The 19,671-nt window shown below is 49.1% G+C and overlaps 1 protein-coding gene across 24 annotated transcripts in view; it reads right to left on the reverse strand.

Annotated features, from left to right (window-relative positions):
• WNK2 (WNK lysine deficient protein kinase 2) overlaps nt 1-9,828 on the reverse strand; it is a 106,788-nt gene extending 96,960 nt beyond the window's left edge. For all 24 annotated transcript variants that reach the window (XM_040646697.2, XM_040646696.2, XM_040646695.2 and 21 more), the window contains exons 1-2: nt 9,255-9,828; nt 8,307-9,053 (exon numbers count right to left, since the gene is read on the reverse strand). In XM_040646697.2, coding sequence (XP_040502631.1) covers nt 8,307-8,978 — 672 coding nt within the window. In that variant the 5' untranslated portion in view covers nt 8,979-9,053; nt 9,255-9,828. The remainder of the gene's footprint in view (nt 1-8,306; nt 9,054-9,254) is intronic.
• Between the last annotated feature and the right edge of the window lie 9,843 nt (nt 9,829-19,671).

A 19,671-nucleotide genomic window follows, 5' to 3' on the forward strand; every position in this document is an offset into this window, starting at 1 on the left:
TGAGTTGTCTTTAGAATAGAGGAAACCACAGGGTGCCTTCGTAGGAGTATCTTGTGTCAGGTAGGAATCTATCCCAGTTGGCTCAATTTAACATGAGACTATAAAAACAAGGCATAAAATTGACCCGAGGCCAAGTAGGCTCTTCTGAAATCAGTGCTGCTCCACCACCCAGCCCGGCAGCTGCCAGGGAACTGAAGGCAGCACGCTTTTCCCTGAGACTGAAGGGTGAGGGACTCAGCTGCAGGCTCCTTTCCTCCAGGACAGGAGATTCACCCACGCTCAGAGAGGTGAACCCGACTGCAAACAGGGGCCTCCGGCAGGGCTCGCCCCACAGCAAGGGGCCTGGGGCTGTGGTGGAGGACCCGCTGCTGTGGGGCACAGCCTCCAGGCCCAAAATGCAGGCTCCAAAGCGAGATTTCTATTTAAAGGCAAAGTGATCTCAGCTACTTGACACCAATGGGCTCAGCAGCTACTGGCAGCCAGGGGAATTTATAGCTCCAGCTCGCTTTAGTTCAGCTCAGGGGTCACTGTGCATCTGAGGATGTGCAGATTGACAGTAGAAGCTTTACCCCTAAAATAAAAAAAGTGCAAGGAAGTTACACAAAATCCCTTTGTCTCCTGCAGCAGCACTAAGAGAACTTCAAATTAACAGCAAAATAACTCAGAATCTCCTGATGTTCTTCCCCCTCCCAGCCCCGGTTCTCCACACTGAAAGCCTCTGGAGTTTACAGGCTTTGGTCAGGCTGAACTGCCACAAGGACTGTTTGAACTCAGTAAGGCCAACAAAAGTCGAGAGAAGTTGGTACAACTCACACAAGAAGCTGAAGAACAGCGGGGCTGATGCTACAACCCCAGCAGCGTGTGCCAAAACAACACAAAGGAGAAACCTGGCCAGGGGGATGACTGATGGGCTGTGAGGGATCTTTCTAGCTCATTCTTACCAACTCCCTTTACTTAATACAGAGCCACCTGTGTGAAGCAACAGGGTATTTTCTTTACTTCTAATATTTTCTATACATACATGGACACTAAATTCATCCCAAACCACATATGTTTGTTACAATCACACTGCTGCCATAGGACAACACACTCACATCCTCCATTAGTAGCTGAAGGCAATATAAGTTCCCTACTGCAATGGAGAGAAAAGCAAGTCTTTTGTTGCTAACAAAGCCATGGTTGCACTAACATCCAAAGCAAGTTTTAGTACTAAAAAGAAACAAGTCAAAATCCTCATGAACATGGCAGTGTCCCTCAGTTAATCAGTAAAACTGAGGATAATGCTGATGCATTGAGTCAGTTTTACAGGAACTAGATATCAAGTATTTCAGCACAGAGCTGTGCTGGTCTGCAGGAATTGGATACATCTGGAAATGTGATTTCCCCCTCCCTTCTGCACTGCTTCTATTTTAATAGACAAAATTGATTCTGCTCAGTCAACCACCACAGCTGTATCAGCTCCGGCAAGTACAGCGGGTCACCCTAAATGTTCCTCTAACTGAAAAAATCCAGACAGCCTCAGGAAAAGTGACATTTAAAAGCTGCTTATTGTACAAAAATCTGGAATAAACACCATAATTTTAATTCTTGAACCACACAGCAGAGAGGAAAAATCCATTCTAGATGCAGGCTTTGGCAATACCTATTTTATATTTCTGTGTATAGAATAATTCAGTTCTCAACTGAATATTCAGTTAATAACACCATAATTTGATAGATATTCTCAGTTATTAACCTTCCCCCTCCTGTTTGGTCTGAAAGGATTAAAACAGTCGAAACAAACTGACTGGTATTTGGGCAAGCACAACTAATACCTGCAGGGATTGCAGTACCACTGGGCTCCAGTCAGAACCACAGATTAAGGTCCACACTTGGCTTAACAGTTAGAGAAAAAAGACAGTTGCCCCAAGACATGAACAGAACTGGGATAGTCGGCTATCATCCATGCAGATGCAAATATAACCACTCTGAATTAAGACAAAATAAAAAGCCTCCTGAATAGCTTTCTGGAGAGCTGGGCTAAAAGGACTTGGAGCATCTCAGAAAGAATCGGTAGCTTTAGTAGTTACTATTTGCACCTTCCCCTCTCAAAAGAAAAGCATTAAAACCACCCCCAAAGCCAGAAACCAGTCTGCAACAGGAAAATGCACAATTATCAGGTGGGGAGGGGGATTAGCCGACTTTCTTAGAAGCTGTGATTCAGCACTGCTTTAAGTCTGCTTACCTCACCAAAAATGGCACTGATTTCAAATCAACTCCGCTAAAGCACGCCGAGTGGCTTTTTAATAAGATCAAAGACTACCTAAAGTGTATTTCATTTTCTTTGAAGAAATTTGGAATGAAGATCAGATTGAGTTTACAGGAGGCCAAAGGAAAAAAAAATGCAAATGTTACTTGAGCCCGTGTTGGCCTCCTTTCCTCAGAGTTCATGAACAGTGTTTTGTATCCCTCTGTGGCAAACAACTGAAGAACAGATGGCATTAGTCTCATGTTACTTCTTCCTTAGTAGTTTAATTGACATATATTCCTATACCATAGCACTTCAGTTCACCCATTACTCCCATGGCATGTATAACCACGGTATTACTTATTAGTTATGTATTAACACAGTACGGCCAAATTATTTTCCAGTAAATCACTTATTAAAATTGGATTGAGTAGACTGCAACATGTGATATGAATTAAAATGCATGCGCTGTTGCATGGAAGATTCTGGAGTAAGAGGGAACAAGTTTCATCAGCTCCACGAATGTGCTTACTTGGAATAACGCTGCAGCTACGATGGGTTATGCAAGATATGGCACAGTTGGTAGAGGGCTATAGAAATGTTTTTAGAAAGCAATGCTGGGGATTTGGTGAATTGAAAGCCAGGTAAGTCCTTTCAAGTCTAAAATGGAGCATCTCCCAAAAATGATTTGAGTAGAGTTGTGCTTTTTTCCCCCCTTTCAGCAGCTGAGCATAGTGGGTATCACACACCACGTAGCTGTGCATGTTTGGAGAAAGCCATGTCAGTGCTAGCAAACAAAACAGTCACTCTGGAGAGGTTCTGGTAGAAATTTATTGGCAACTGATTCACACCTCAGTCTAAGCTGATCAGTCTCAATAGAGGATTAGGACTTGGTTCCTCCATTTCAGTCACAGATAAGTGGCAAGATGTGAAATGAAGGTGGTTCCTCACTGTATGATTTCTTAACTCCATGAAAAAACAAAAACAACAACAGAATGTTGATTTCCCTCACTCTTTGCCAAGCGAGGTTTCAGGCACGCTGAAATCAAGTCTCATCAGGACAGCATCCTTGTCTTCCAGTAGGCCAACATCACTCCAGGGAAATGATGCATTTCCAGATGTTACTTCAACTCCACATGTACGAACTTAAGCAATTGGAAAACCTGTTCTGCTTCTTCACCACTGTTTCAGATATTCCCCAAGCATTATTTGCACAAATCACTCCTATTCCAGAGCAATGAAGATGTCTCCTCCAGCAGCAGTGCTAAGCCCCATACATCTCACACAACACGAGTTTGGCTGCGCTCTTACAGCCACAGGCTGTTTGGGTATCACACATCAGCACTTACCCTGGCCTGAAAACACCACTGTAAGCCTGCCACAGACCCTACTGAAGCTGTAGGTTGGTATCCTGCTGCTCATAGCAAACAGCTGTGAAATGCCAAGTCTAGAAACGGGCCTTCTTCCAATCCGACAGCTCTTCTCAACACGTACCCTAAAGCCATCCCTACAGTTGGGCTCCTGGGATGCAGATCCATCCACACCTCCACCACAGCCCCTTCACACCCAGCAATCCATCCTCCCAACCCCACCACGCCTCTGGAACCTCGGAGCATGGAGAAGCCCTGGCAGCAACAGAAGCTCAGCTGCTGCTGCCATCCTTCTTTCAGCACATCACCACCAGCACTGCTGAGCTTCAGCCTTCTGTTACACCCTAACCACAAAGCAAAGCAACCACCAGACCACAAAAGCAAACATGTTACACACACGAGTCAGACTATGTATCAACTGCAAACATTAAGGTGACAGCATCCAAAATCCAGTTCTCTCCCTCCACCCACATCAGCTGTGGACAACCGATGACCAAAGGTGTCAAGGATATTTCTGGTCCCAAGAATTAATTTTATTTGCAGGCTTTTCCTCTTACTGCAACAGGACCACACGCATCTACAGAGAACAGCTTAAACAGGACTATGGGAGCATACAGCCAACCTTTAGGGAAAACGTACTCAAAAGCAGAAGAAAGGAGTCTCATTTCATTCAAAGGAATGAATCTGAAGCCTGGCCCAGCCCAGCCCTATTCCATATAGTGAATTTGAGAAGCAGTCTATTAATAGTTCACTAGATGTTCCTATTCCTGCTTCTCTATGTCATGGAGACAGCCCTACTAACAAACACCAGTAATACAGACACGTTTTCACACCGTTGCTGTGAAGCAGAGCTAATCCAATTGTTTAAGCTTAAACAGCAGCATCTCAAAAGCTGACTTGGGGTAGACAAAACTGGTCTTGGAGCTAACTTAATGAGCATGTAGTAATATCAGATTCAAGCTTCCAGAGGAGTTCTCCCTCCTTTCTTCTTCCACAGAAATTTTCTAAATTATTCTGTTCATTTACACTACAAAGTTCACCCAGCCAATAAATTAACAGCCCAGATAATAACAATCTGCTCTTCTGACATCAGATGAGTGCTGTCAGCCAACAAGGACATCATAAAAGACAAACTACCACACCAGTGAAAATCTACAGAATATTACTTTACCCATAAGTTTCCCCAATACATAAGGGGTGACTATATATAATTTTATATATATATATATAATCTCCCTGCCTCATCTGTTTGTGTTTGGCCATTTCAGCACCCTGCGTTTGGTAGCTCTGCACAATCAGTCAGCTATTTTAGCACCTTAATATCTAATTTCACATGGAGGGGGAAAGCTCTCACACAGAGCACCTCAGTATTCAGCCCTGAAGAAGGAACTGAGACATACAGTGAGGTCTTTGCACTTGAGATAGCGCTGTGTGAGACTGTTCCGCAGCTTCCCCATGCACTCCCAGAGGAGAGCAGGATGGCGATGTTGGAAGCCATTCATCTAACTAGAAAAGCACATTTGGCTTGCCAGCAGCAGGTTGGCAAAGGCCTGCAGCCCTTATTCATGACCTAACATTTTACTTAGGAGTACAACACTTGAAATACTGTTACCGATGCCTCACCACAGAGCAATTGTATGACACCAATTAAAATTAATTATAGCTGTTGACAACCTTAGAAGGCAAATCCTTCCAAACTGCAAGGCACACTAATCCCATTCCAATAGTTCAGCTTTAGGAAGGAACAATAAACTCATTTTCTCGCTAGAATCTGACTAAAGCTTTCATGTCTTCGCAGACAGGTCTGAAACCCAGATTTCACTTGGTTATCTCCTGGATCCTGCTGTCATCCTAGCCACGATTTTGCTTCTGAACCCTAAAGCCATCTTTTCACTGAAATAAAAGCACTGAGCAGGACTGGCTCGCAAGGCCTTTGTGCGGATGGACAGAAAGAGGCAGGCACCAGGCAGCAGTACCACTGGCCTGAAAGAACTGCTGAGCCAGGGCAGGGGATGAATGCCTGCGCAGGACCTCAACTGCTCACTTGGAGAGTGCCAGAGTTAAAAACAAGAGGCACACGTGCACCTGCAGGAGAAAGACAAAGAACACCGCAGCGCAGTCTTCCTGCAAAAAGGTCTTCCAATTGTGTGAGATCGTAGAGGATGTCATTTTGTCTTCAGCAGCTCAGCAGTCATGGCCTCCCTCAGCCCACTGCTAAGTAGATCTGAGCATAGCATTCCTACAGCCAGGAGCGTATCAAAACAGTGCAGCATACAGAAGAGCATCCGAAAGGCTGTGACTGAAGCCACTCCTTCACAGCACTCAGATGCACGCAATAAGAATCCCCAGCTGAAATAAGTGCTGTACAAGTTAAAAGGCCCCAAACAATGCAGAGCTACTCGCACCTACCGGCTGCCTCCTTCTTCCAATTAACCCCGAGGCAAAGGCCTCACATGCCAATGGCAGATTCATGTCATCCAGCTGCATGTCCTCACTGCAGACCACAGTTCACCCCCCCCCCCCCCCCCCCCCCCCCCCGTATCCAGCCTCTGGCATCACCTGCACACCTGAGAAACATCCATCTTTAAAGAGACACCGCAGCTGCAACCCTTCTGATGAGTTGCACCCATCTCTCTCCAGTGCCTTAACAACCAAGATTGTTTCTACAGCTCGAGGCCTAAACCAAGCTCTGCATTGCATTTCGACTACCCAACAGTAAGACCTGGCTTAGGCTGAAGCACAGTCTGTAACTGAAACAGGTGGGCACTGTAGAATTACTACAGCTGATTTCTCTACCAACAGCGGGCTCAGGAACTCCTAAACAAGCATAATGAGGAATGTGAAAAACAATCCCCAGTCAGACCTCACTCTGCACTGCAAACTTCCCTTCCCAGTCTCCTCCTTTGGTTTAAATGACCCAAACAGTGAATTTCAATAGAATGGGCTCTCCAATGCACCAGGCAGTCCTCTGTAGCTGAAGCTATTCTGTTACGGAAAATATGTTGGAAAAATCTATTCTAATTCCCCTACTGAGGATACTGAGAAAACCTGGCAGCAAAATGAATTCCTGCTCTGTGTGATGGCTCTGTTGTGACAGAGCTCGCATGCACCGGTCAGAGCAGACAGCTCAGCAGCCGCAGCCCTTTCCTGCACACACACATTCCCCCAGAGGGGATCTGAATTACTGCCCTAAGTGAATTTCAGGAGTAAAAGCCTCGCACATCAGGGCTCAGTCCCCAGCAGCAGCCAAACAGAGATGAGGCCCTCCCATCCCCCCTCCCAGCACCACAGAGGCAGAGATCTCCCTTCAATCCTTTTGGCAATCCTAGAGCTTTCCCACCCGGACCCCCCGGCCCCCACCGCTGGGAGCGGAAATTGGGCTGAGCCCCTCCTCCACATCGTGGCCATGATGTGCCAGGCCTCCACACACCTCACAGCTCTGCCTAATGACAGCAGCAGTGAAGGCTGAGGAGTGCTGCCTGTGCTTCCTAGCAGGGAGCAGCACTGCAGTGAATCACAACCATATTGTACAAGGAAGCCATTGGGGAATAGGGATGAGGCTGCACATCCATCCCTGCTATGAAGAGTTTGTGCCAGCCCTAATCAAACAGGCAACTCAAGCTGAGTGCATCACAGTATTCACGTGTGAATAAGTGTGGTGTACCACAGCATTTCCGTGCTGCTCACATGCTCCCATGCCCATAACACGGTCACACAGCAAGAAGCTTGGGACCAAGAGGGTCCAGGGTCAGAACCAGGAGTCAAACAGCCGATCCCCACCCAAATCATGGTGCTACTCAGAGTTCCACCCCTCAAGGGAAAAATAAAATTAAAAAGATATATAGATTTCAGGTTTTCCCCACACAAAGTCCTATTCAAATGGATGTTAACGGAAGTGAGGTAAGGAACAGGCCCTAAAAGATCTGTACAAGAAATAATAACCTACGTTATATATATATATATTCTCACTTCAGTGAGCACAGCAGAAACATAAATCCAGAAGTGAGAACACATCTGCACTACAAAACAAGCATTAAAAACCACGTCCTAGAGCAGCACGAGGCACTACCCGCATCTTCTCTGTAGGCATTACCAGGTGACTTCACTGAGCCCAAAGCAGAGCTGCTATTTTTAGCCTTACTTTTAGATGTATTGGGGCACAGAGCTGAACTACAACACGGGCTCACAGCACCTAACAGAAGGCACAGCGTGAGGCTCACCCCACAAACTGCCAGTGTCAGGAGAGAGGAAAGGGCAAGGAAGAGCTGAGAGAGACAGCACAGCTCCATCACCAGAGCAGCATCACACACCCATATCCACAGGGAAAGGACAGCGCGCTTCTGCAAATGCACTGGAGTCAGTGCACGCACTGAGTGCTTCCGGCCCAGACCCGCAGCCAAACGCAGCTCCCGCAGCCCCGGCTGCGAGGCCCGGGCTCGGCTCAGCTGCCCGCAGTCTCCGAGCGCCGTGACAGCCCCGCGGGCAGTGCGGGGCGGAGGGGGTTAACGCGGGGAGGAGTGCGCATAAGGTGGTGGGTGCGGAGCCAATGAGGGCACTGCGCTATAGTTAGACGCTGGGTACCGAGCGGTGGGGGCTATAAAGGCTGCTCGGAGCCGAGCTGCCGGGGGTGACACCGGCACGCTGCCCGTAGCGCCGGGGCTTACGAAGCGGAAAAAAAAACCCGAAACCGTACGGGAGGATGAGCTTACCTGAAGTTCACACCAAGCGACTTCCACCCACGTCTCCGTGTCCAGTCCCTTATAGACCGTTTTGAAGGATCCCCTCCCGAGTTCAATATCAAACTTGAGGAACCTGCCATCCAGCGAGGTGGCGACCGCCTTCATGTCAGCCTCCTCCTCGGGCTCCTCTTTCTTGGCCTTGCCCTGCTCCCTGGCCGCGTCCGACGCCTCCTTCCTCTCCGCATCCCTGCCGGCCTCCTTCTGCTCCTCGGGCCCCGCCGCACCGCCGGGGGCCGGCCCCGCCTGCAGCGGCCCCGGGGGCTCGGTCTCCAGGCACACCTTCTCCGCCGCCCCGTGCCCTGCCTTCGCCCTCTCCGCGATTATCCTCCTGGTTTTGGGGAGCAGGATGATTTTCCTCTGATGCTCCGACTCGGGAAGGTCGAACGCGGGCTCCTCCTGGTCCGAGTCCACCACGCTCCGCCGCAGGAACCGCTGATGGACCATTTTAGGGTCCCTGGAGCACGGCGCTCGGGGCGGCGGCGCGGGCGCTCCCGGCCCCGCAGCGGCGGCCGCCCCGCTCCCGCCGGGCCCATCCATGCTCACGCCGCCGTCCGCAGCCGGGGGAACGCCGGGCTGGGCAGCGCCCGAAAGCCCGCCGCCTCCCCGCCGAGGTGCCGTTCCGGCATCGCCCCCGCTTTCCATCGGCTCTGAGGTCTCGGCGCCCGGCCTGGGGAAGTCACCGCGCTCCGTGCCCGCGCCGGGCCGCCCCGGGGCCACCTGCGGGGGGAAGGCAGAGCGCAGCGCCCTGACGCACCGCCTCGGGCCCCGGCCCGGCAGTCCACCCCCCCACCCATCCCCCCGGAGCCGCCTCGGGACCGGCAGCAACCCTGCCCGCCCCCCACCCCCCAGCGGGGAGCCGAGAGCGGCGGGGGCAGGTGCACCTGCAGGCACAAAGGCGCGGCGGAGCCGCTTACTTACGTGCGGAGCGGGGGGCCGCCGTCCTCAGCGCCATGGACGGGGATGGGAAGAGGGGCGGGCACCGCCGCGTGTGCGCGTCGCCGTGCGCGGTGCGTGAGTGTGAGTGTGTGCGTGTGTGTGCGGGGAGCGCGGTGCCGGAGCTCCGCGGCCCGCCCCCGCGCCGCAGCGCTCCCTGCCCGCAGTGCCGCCCCCGCGGCTCAGCCCTGCGGCAGCCCCCGCCGCGCCCCCATGGGCGATGGGCGCCGGCCGCCCCCCGCCCGCCCCGGCCCCGCTCCTCCGCCCCCGCCCCGCGCCGCCGCCGCGCTTTTGTCAATGGGAAGCGCTCCGCGGCGAGCGCCCCATTTAACGCACCGGCGCTCGCGGGCCGCCAATGAGGCGGCGGAGGGCGGACCCCCCCCGGCACGGCCCGCCCCCGGCCGCGAACAATGGGAGGGCCCCGGCCCGCCGCCCCCGCGCCCCGCTGCGCAGCGCCCTCCGCCGCCGTGCGGGCCGGGAGGGAGGGCGGCGGTGAGCGATCCCGCAGCGGCGCCGCGGGGCAGCCCCGGCCGGGCGGGTCCCGCCGCTGCCCCGGCGCCGTTTGCGTGCACAGGTGACCGCGGCGAGCGGCCGCTACGGCAGGTGCCGCGAACCCAGCCCGCATCCTGCTCGTCATTTTTCATAATCCATCGAACGACGAGCATAACTCATTCGTAGCGTTTGATAATTCACTGCGGCACCTCTGGTGTCGGCGCTGCGGGGCTGAGCGCGCCGCCCGCCGCACGGCTCGGGATTTTCCTTTGTCTGCTGCTTCTCTCCATCCCCGGCGGCCGACACGGCGCCGTGCGAGCAGCGAGCGGCCCTGCGCCGGGCGGGGGACCCCGAGCTGCCGCCCAGGGCCGGGCCGGGCCCCACACGCGGCGCTGTGCCCGCCGCAGCGGGACGGGGCTGCTCGGCGCATCCACGGGAGGATCCCGCAGCCCGCCCCGCACGGCCCGCCGTCGCAGGCGTTAAGTTCCAACAAACACGCTCAGTACGGTTTGGTAATTAAGATTTAACTAAATAAATCTGAGAACTGATTGTTAATTATTGCCTGAGATTTCTGAGTGCAAAGAAGGTGTCTGCCAAGCAATCATAACCAGTTGTTTTTTGTCTTTCAATTATTCGTTTTTTTGATGGGGCTATTAAAAAACCAGCAACTTTACCATAAGAAAGCAGGTGTTTCTTTTAATTGAAGCTCTGCTGTTTATTGGAAAGACGTGGCTGGTGAATAATAACTCGGTGCTTTGAAACATTCCATCTTTCAGTGGTTTGGTTTTTGAAGCATTCCCATACGATGCAGTGTTTGCAGGACATGCAGTCGGGGCACAAAGCACAGCTCTGTGTGCTGCACGGAGCCACAAAGGCACTGCTGGAAGTGCTGCCCCAACCACCCAGACTGGAGTCCTGTAAGCAGAACGGAGGAGGAAGGCACCAAGAGACAGGCAGGGAAGGGTAACCGCCCCAAATCCTTCTCCAGTCCCTGTATTGACCTGTCTGAGAGCTCTTCTCACCTAGAGAAACTCCCATCACTGCACACAGAGAAGGACAAGGTTTGGGCCAATGAGACAACTCAAGTACTCCGCAGGTACACAACACAGGGAATACTTTAGAGCTCAATAAGTATCGAAACCCCAGTTCACTGTCAGGAAAGTATGGCATCCAAAGACTCAATGCAGCCATTTCTGTGTCACTGACAGGCCTTCTTGGGCAAAGGTGCAGATCTATACGTTCCAAGGACTGAATCAGAAACCAGGAGAGAAAGGAGTGGCTCTCACTCGGGGTACCACTATGCTGGGGCTCTGGGAAGAAGCCTGCAGGTGAGGACTGGTGCTCCCCTCATTGCCACAGCCCCGTGGGTGAGAGTCTTGCCAGTGGCAGCTGCTTTAGGGTGCTGACTGCTGTTGGAATGCACCACCCACCCCTCACTGTGCCAGCATCCAGCGTTTGGTCTCCATAAACACCCAGCAAGCACTGATGAATGTTAGTGGGTGCCATCTGTTTCCACATGGAGGAATTCAGTTCCACCCCTTTGCTTCATGCACACTTCGTGTCAGACATAATTCCAGCAGACCACCCCTCTGCTGCAATCTGTCACACGGCAACAAAATGCAATGGAATATTGGTGGGAAGGTTCAGCCTCTATTGCCATGACACCAACACCCTCCTTGGACATCGTGGGCCAACATCATAAAATAGGAGGCATTACTTTCAGAGCAGCCATCATAGACATAGAGACAGATAGATGGATGGGCAGATAGATGATAGATTGATTGATAGATATTTGTTAGTTTGCAGTAAGAAAGTTAAGCCCAGTTCTCCACGCTAACAGCTTGACCTCTCGATGCTTGGATACTGAGAAATTCTGTGTTTGTTTAAAATAAATGTTTGCAGTGGACTGTGGAAACATTTATGTTGGCCTTTGGGTTTCTATTAACTTGTTTTCTTTATAATTTATGACTTGATTGAAAGTGGGTCAAATACTTACGGAGAGCCACTTCCAGTTGCACGGAGGCTGTGCTCTTCCTGCTGCACGCATGCTACCAGCCCAGTGCCATGTTGCATAAGGCATTTCTATGCTTTCTTCAAAAGAATAATAATTTAAAGACCCATTTGCACAATATAGTCTCAGTCAGGTCGTTTGTGTTCTGTTCTGGCTGTTTGTTTATAGATGCAGTAGTTCAAGTCATCAGGTGGGTACAAACGTTTATTGCAAACGTGTAAAAAAGGATCTGAGTGCAGTGAAATCGTGGATGCTGTGGCAAACTCACGTGGTAGGTAGAGCACAGCGGGCAGCAGCAGTGGGGAAATGGCATCACCTGAATCCAAACTGCAGAAATGCCTCTGTTTGCCCATCTCCAGTCACACGGGAACCATTTATTGTAACACGCATCCCCGTGCCGTGTCCTGAAGGTGAGGTTCCCTTTCCAGGCAGGCACGGTATCACCTCCCCCACCCAAATCTGACCGAGGATCATTAACAGTTGCTCAAAGATTACTGTGTTAATTCAGAAGTTTGTATTTAATTATTTATCTGCTTTTATTTGCCAGGAAACGATGGCGTTGAGCCTACGATAAACGCAAATGGACTGCCCAATTAATTTCCAGATAGTTCTGTGTGACCACGAGGACTGCAGGAGCTCACATAGCACAGTGGTGTTTTTTCAACCTCTCTCCCTTTACTTGTGCCACTTTCTGTTATGATCCCTGCCACACTTTAAAAACACAATCAATGCATAGAGCTAAATAAGGCGTAGAGAAAAGTGAAGGACGGAGCAGAACGGGCAGAACTAACAAACCTGCAACAAACATGCCAGCAAATGGGCTTGTTTTACAGACAGGAACAAGGAGCAGCAGCAGGGCTTGAGGCCACAGGCGCTTGTAGCCATTCCCCTGGCTGCAGGCACTGAGACCTGCTGGGAGCAACAGCTGAAATCCTGAAGTGCTTCTGCTGCAGCTGTAAACTGAACTGAGAAAACAGACACCAGGTGAACAACACAGGTAATGTAGAGACTGTGGCACACACGGCTGAAAACAAACACCTGTGTGTACGGAGAGCCAGCGCCAAAGTGACCACGGTATGGGATTTCTGGCCTTCCATGGGCTGCCCTATTGGAACACCACGAGGCCATCAGAAAATACACAACAACCTGAGCTTACGGGATCCATCGGCGAGATGCTGCACAGTTATTCCTTCCAGTTTCTATGGGGAAGTCAAAAACCCACCACCGGTCCTGAGCCGTCTCCGTAGATGTCATACCCTTGGTTTCCACATAGCTCTGAGCACAAGTGTGTTAAGTGGGCACATAATTAGCCCACATCCCAGCTCCAGTTTTATTACACTGGCTAGCTCCTGGTGCAGATGTAGGCAGATGTGGGGTGCGATCAATCATTTTGATAGGATGAGAGGAAATGGCCTCAAGTTGCACTGCGGGAGATTCAGGTCGGCCATTAGGAAAAACTCTGACAGAGTGGTCAGGCACTGGAATGGGCTGCCCAGTTTGGTGGTGGGGTCACTGTCCCTGGAGGTGCTCAGGAAACGTGTAGATGTGACACTGAGGGCCACGGTCAGTGGGCAATATTGGTGGTACATGGATGGTAGGACTGGATGATCTTAGAGGTCTTTTCCGACCTTAATGATTCTGTGATTCTATGATCCTCCTATTTAACCACTGATCTGCTTGCTGTGAGTTGAGGAAAAGCACACATCTGGACTGATGTGAGCTCCTTCACGCAGATGCATGCACACGTTGCCCTTACTACAGAGAAATTCATAAAGATAAAACTTTAAAGGTAAATTTCCTAATGTTATTTTTAAGCTTAAAAATAAATACAACACCTCTCTCCTCCTACATAACAAGAATGCCAAAGCACTTTATATTCTTATTTGAAAACAAAGAACCAAACACTGTATATCTTATTGCTTTCAGGAAGAGAAGTGATGACTACCAAATTCAACTGGAGTCAGTATCTTCTTCACTAGAACTTATGCTATCCTCTTGCTTTTACTTCTTTAGCGGGGATTTTGTCAGTTCTCAGGGCCCAGCGCCAACGGATTGTGTAACCAAAAGAGAAGTGCAAAACACTGTATGCGGTAGCAGAAATCACTAAGCTCCACCAAGTGGCACCGCGGAGAACGCGTTGCCGTCAGGCTGGGAGCCGTGCTTTGGAATGGATTCAGAGGTGACTGCGATCTCCGCTTAGCCTTCCTTCATTAAGCATTCAGCTATTTTTGTTTTCTAACTCCTACAAGATGAGTAGGGCATTGCAGAAAGATGCTCTGCAATGTAATTATTACTTACGTAACGTTCAGCTCTTGATCCTACTCATCCTTCGCACTGGTTACGGGGTTAATTGTCCAAGTGTCACGCTCCCGCGCATTCTGCAGCAGTGTTTGCGGAATGAGTGCCTGCATGAACATACATGGGGGGACTCAAACATCTGTTGTTACTCATTTATATTCCGTCAGTGCCTAAATAGCATCAGGCATGAAACGAATGGTGTTACCAGCACAGACAACAAAGATGGCTCCTGCCTTGAAAGGTTTCCAACTGTTAAATTAATCCGCATGCCCGTATGAAAACACTATGAAAAGGAGCTTGCATGCAACATATGCTAACAAAGCCAATGGATACTTAAGTTCAAGTTTACTTTTCCGCTCTGGTTCAGTAGATGACTCTTAAGTTATGAATAGGGTGAGCTCTAAGGCTCGTCTGCTTTTTCCAGTTTATAGCTGATGTGCTAAAGGCAATCATCTCTGCCCAGAAAATGACCTTCATTGAACAGAACTCTTTTCTGCCTCATGAAGGTACAAAGGATGTCACTTTTATCTTCTTAACTGAGCATTTTCTCCTCTCAGTGAATCCATTGAGAATTGCAGGACTCGCCCAGAGCAGAATTCTGCCTCCTGGAGGTGCCAGACAGAGAGGAAGAGCTCTCTGTTCTCATTAACACATGTGAGGACGCTGAAGCTGAACATACAATGGAAAAGCTCCAGCTACGTTAGGGCACGTCACATAGAGATATTATTAATAAAAGCCTATTAACGCGGCTCCTGATGTTCTTATCTGTAGTGCCTTTCTTAGGGAAAGGAACTACTAGAACCAGACTGGGATGTCTCATCCCGGCAGAGAACCCCATGAATAGCTCCTCTCTTTTCTAAGGATCTCTCTGCTCAGGAAGTAGGTTTTTAACGTCAGCAAAAATAATAAAAACTGGCCTCAAGAGATCTGATGCATGGGGATTTTTAAAAGAGTTTACATAAGCTACGAAGGAGTGTACATAGAATTTTTATAAAGCCAGGAAACAATGCCAGAAAGCCTGTGGATGAGAGTGCAATAGCCTGGAGGGATTTTATCAGCTGTCGTTCTCCCCAGATGGCATCCTGTTGAGTTTTGCCATAAGCCAACTTATCTCCTTGTTGGACTAACTAAACCACGCATCTCAATTCTCATTCCACGGAACAAACAAAACATGGTCATCTTTGTTTATCAGTCGCTTTTTAGTCAAACCAGGATGACTAAAGCTCAGTTAAATGCGGCAAGATATCTAAAAATAATCTTAGATTTTAATCTTTGCCCCAGACAATCCAAGATATTTTTCCTCCTTTCGCATACTGCTCATCTAAGTAACGTCAGGGCTGACACTGAAAGAACTGCCCCAGCACGGAGGAAGCACTGTTACTGTGTTCCCAAGGTTTAAAGATGAATGCCTTTTAATATAAAAGTTTCCTAGCAACATGTGTTCTCAGCCTAAAATGTGTTCCAAAAACGGTGATGCTTTCAGTATTGTCTCTATTCCCCTGTTGAATGTAGTCCCTGCACTGTGCTGTTATCCCTGCCTTCACAGCCCATTGTGTCACTGAGCAGCAATCTTCCTTTCCCAGGTTCAGCTCCTCACCATCCCCAGCTTTGGTCTTACAAAACCATCTGCCTGCCCTCGTCTTGCAGTGGGTGTGCTCTGCCTTTCTCAGTAACTCAGAGGAAGCACCTCCTTTTTTTTTTTTTTTTTTTTTTTTTTTTTTTTTTTTTCTGATGCAGCTGTGGGGTTTATCAGACTCCCCAGTATTTCTGTACCTTTTGTTATTTAGACTGTAAATTCACCCAGCCTCAAAGCTATTTTATCCATGTCTGCAAGCTTCAGGCAGCACCACCGTTTGCATTTTCCAGTGTTCCCTGTGGCCAAACAAGCACGGTATACCTTCATATACAGTATATACAGTACAGACAAGCACGTATACCTTCCACAGCAGGAGCTGCACCTTGCATGCAGAGAAATAAGCACAGACAAAATCTTACCAGATTGGGTTTTTATATGCTTAGGGAAGCAGTAAAGGAAAGAAAGAGGGGAGTGGCAGAATTTCCTAGAATGCTTCTTCATGTTCTTCATGCCCATGAAACAACAAAGAACGTGACCATGGATAACCCATATCCTACACATCATAGTCACTCTGTATTCACTCTGACAGAGCAAATATAGGCAGCACTTGTTTTATTGTGTGACACCCTGGCCTTACATGCTTTCCTTCAGCTTTTTTTGCAAGAAAGGCATTAAAGAAAATGTTCCAGGTCACCGAGCACTGAGGAAAACCTCTGTATTGCTGGGTGCACAAACCACACTGGTAGCAAATGGGTCCTGTACTGCAGGGATCGCGGCCCATCCCAGGCCACTGCCCTTCTCATACAGGGCCTTGTGAGTGCTGAGTGAAATGGCAGTGTGCAGCACAGGTATGGGGCTGGTTCTGGGGGACTTACCTTGTGCCTGAGAGAAAAAGCATCCCACCCCTGGCTGCTCTTGGAGGAGTCAGGCTCAAAGGCCTGCTTTCCACAGCCCAGACAGACTGCTGTCTCCCTGGCAACCAGAAAAACTGCAGGAAGAGAAGTAGGTGTACTGATCCTCTCTGTGATAGGGCTGGGAGCAGAGAGGGATGCTCAGGGATCAAAAGGAGGAAGCACGCAGCCTTCAGCACAGGGCCAATGTGCCTCACAGCCTGCTACGGCCAATCCTCAGCACTTCACAGGGGGCTGTGGGGCTCCTGGTGGATGTCCTGGCATCACCAGCCCCAGCACACTCGAAGACATGGGGCACTGAGCTCTGTAGGATGTGCAAAGGCAATCCCAAAGGGATATCAACCTGCTGTAAGTACTTGGGACTCATTAACGCGTGGTCTCAGTGGAACATGAAGACAAGGTGATTCAGACCATCTCCTTGTCAAACCCGTCTATTTCTTGTAGTCTTCTTTATGGGAAGAACTGTTAGAAAGCTGTGCAATTTGCTCTCTGCTTGGTTTTAATCTCAATAAATAGCTATAAAAACCTCCAAGCTGGCAAAACCAGGAGGCAGATCTCTAGGAAACGCTCCCCAGAGCAGCACACAGGAGCAATATCCAATCCTATCATGCCCCTTTCTCACTTACATACTACTTACATAGTAGTGAAGCAAAACCAAGAAGCTATGCAGAAGCATGGCTTGTGCAGCTGGCAGTACAGCGTTTTCGAAATGCAGTATTTGCCTTAATGTATCCCTCAGCAGAAGGCCAAGAGGCTGAATTACAGATGCTTTAAAGAATGTTCCACTTTTTCTTTTTTGACTTCTTATGCTGGGAAATATATCTGTAATGTCACAGAACACCTCTCAATTTCTTCATTTCAACAGAACAAGTAGCCCATCCTGTTAAAGGAACGCACCTGGAGCTCATGGTGCTGTGCAGTCTGCTGGGTGCCACAGGTAACGCAAGGCCAGAGGTGATGGCTCAGCACTCACACCTCTCCTCAGGAGCCCAGACACCGCTAGCCAACTGGCCTCAATGTCATCAGTGCTCCAGGGACAGAGGGAATGTTCTCCATACCCTAACCTGCCCTCATTAGCAACCACTCCAATCAGCCTCATTGATGAGAGCTCATTGCAGAGGAGTCAAAATTGCCTAGAAAAAATCCAGCATGTGCTCTGCGAGGAGATACGTGAACCCCCTCCAACTGCTTTGAGAATTCAAGCACATGCAGGAGAAAGGGGATCTGTGCCCCCAGCTCATCGGGACATAAGCATTCTTTCCTTAATTAGGACAAGCGTGAAACACAAATAACTTTACACAAGGGTCCTCCCTTTGCACTGGGGGCTAGTGGAGGGGGGAGACGCTGTGCCTTTCGCTCTGATCCCTGAAATCTCCCCTGGTTGTGAGCCAGCAGCTTTCTGAGCACAGATTCCTTGGTGCTGAATGTTACCAATCCAGTAACGTTCTCACAAGGGACAGATTTGGACTTGGCACACAGCAGGCGTATCTCGGATTCCTTCACTGAATGTCAGGGGTGTCTCACCCTCTCTCTTTCTCTCCCAGGGGAATGGGCTGCAGAAGGATTTCTGCTGATTCTGTGGGCTTTTTTTTCTTATTCTGTGAATTCTGGGATAAAAGGGATGTGTTTTGCTTCTTGCTAGGCAAGGAAAACACCCAGATAGCTTTCACAGTGATAACCGCACTGAACATAACCAAAGCTTAAGCCGTATATTTTCATTTGGTTTATAGCACTTATTTTTCTTGCTGTCCTCTCCTTATCAGCTTTCACATTTTACGTACTTTGTTTGTAGATATCTGCTTTTCCCCATACTGCAGTAGCTTCAGCCCTCACCAGGCTTCTGCTCTGCTATTTGCCTCTTACCCTTATCGGTCATATATTTCACCTATCTATCATCACACTTCTCTTTCCAGCCATTCACAAAAGCCAACCCCAAGATCACTGCTCCTAAATGCATTTATTCTTGCCTTGAAGCTAAGCAGAGAGGTTTGTAGCCTAGGCATTCTGCCCACGACAATGTGCTGTGCTAGAGTTCCACTTCACCTGCACAGTTAGGAGTCCCAGTGACTTTTCCTGTTACTCTTTGGAATGCTAACATTTATATTAGATTTGTGTTTACTTCAGAGAATGCAGTTGGAGAGCAGCGTTTGCAGTTAATTCATGCTTTTTCTTTCTGGGATGAAGGCAGTAAGAAATGATGGGCAAACTTATATTGGTGAGATACTGGATTTGTCACACTTAGTTGATTAGTTACACCTCACTGTGTTTCTGAAACTTAATTGGCTCTCTGCAGCCCAGTGGCACAGGACATTTTGAGTCATGTTGCTCACAGAGTCCAATGAAAAGAAAATCTGTATCTTCTCTTAAAACAAATACCTCCCATTTCCACACTGGACACGAGTGCTTTGATGTTAAGATGACAGGTGTCTCATCTAGATTCTATCTCCCCATGCAATTTTCACCCAGCAAGAAGCCTTTAGGCTTTAGATTAGATCAGACAACAGTACGGTTAGAAATGCAGAAGGATATAAACCATGCCGTTGCTGACTACAGCTTTCCCACTGCAGGCTTAGAAGCCCTCCTTGGTCATTATTTCCCTTACTCTTTACAAAGTCAATCAAATCCACGTGTCTCTCCTTCTCCATTTGATGCTGTGTCATGCCAGTCGTCATTTGTTCTGTAGCACAGAGCACATCAGTACAGTGAAGCACTGGCAGATCCTGCTTTCAGCCCCAACATATGATACAACCACAACATCTTTCCATGATACAAAGCACACAAGTGTGCAAAACTAACCTTCAAACGTATACGTAACAAGGGACAGGGCCCAAGTGCATGTATGGGAAAATTAGAGGCTAAATACGGTGCCGATAGGTCACAGTATTATAAGGTCAGTTTCACCCTTTGGTTGAAGCCCACATTTCCTCCAGTATCTGCTTACTCTGCACATGATCTTCACATGTTATCTATTTTGTGCCACAAGCAAAACAAGCAAATGAAAGCCAGCCCCCAGCCCAGGCGTGCTTGCTGTGCTCCTTATCAAAGCCAATGTAATACAACAGCCAGAAAAAAATGAATCACGGTCTACTCTAAGCTCATATTCATTCTCTGCTT

This window comes from Gallus gallus, chromosome 12, assembly GCF_016699485.2.
Source record: "Gallus gallus isolate bGalGal1 chromosome 12, bGalGal1.mat.broiler.GRCg7b, whole genome shotgun sequence".
Taxonomy (NCBI): Eukaryota; Metazoa; Chordata; class Aves; order Galliformes; family Phasianidae; genus Gallus; species Gallus gallus.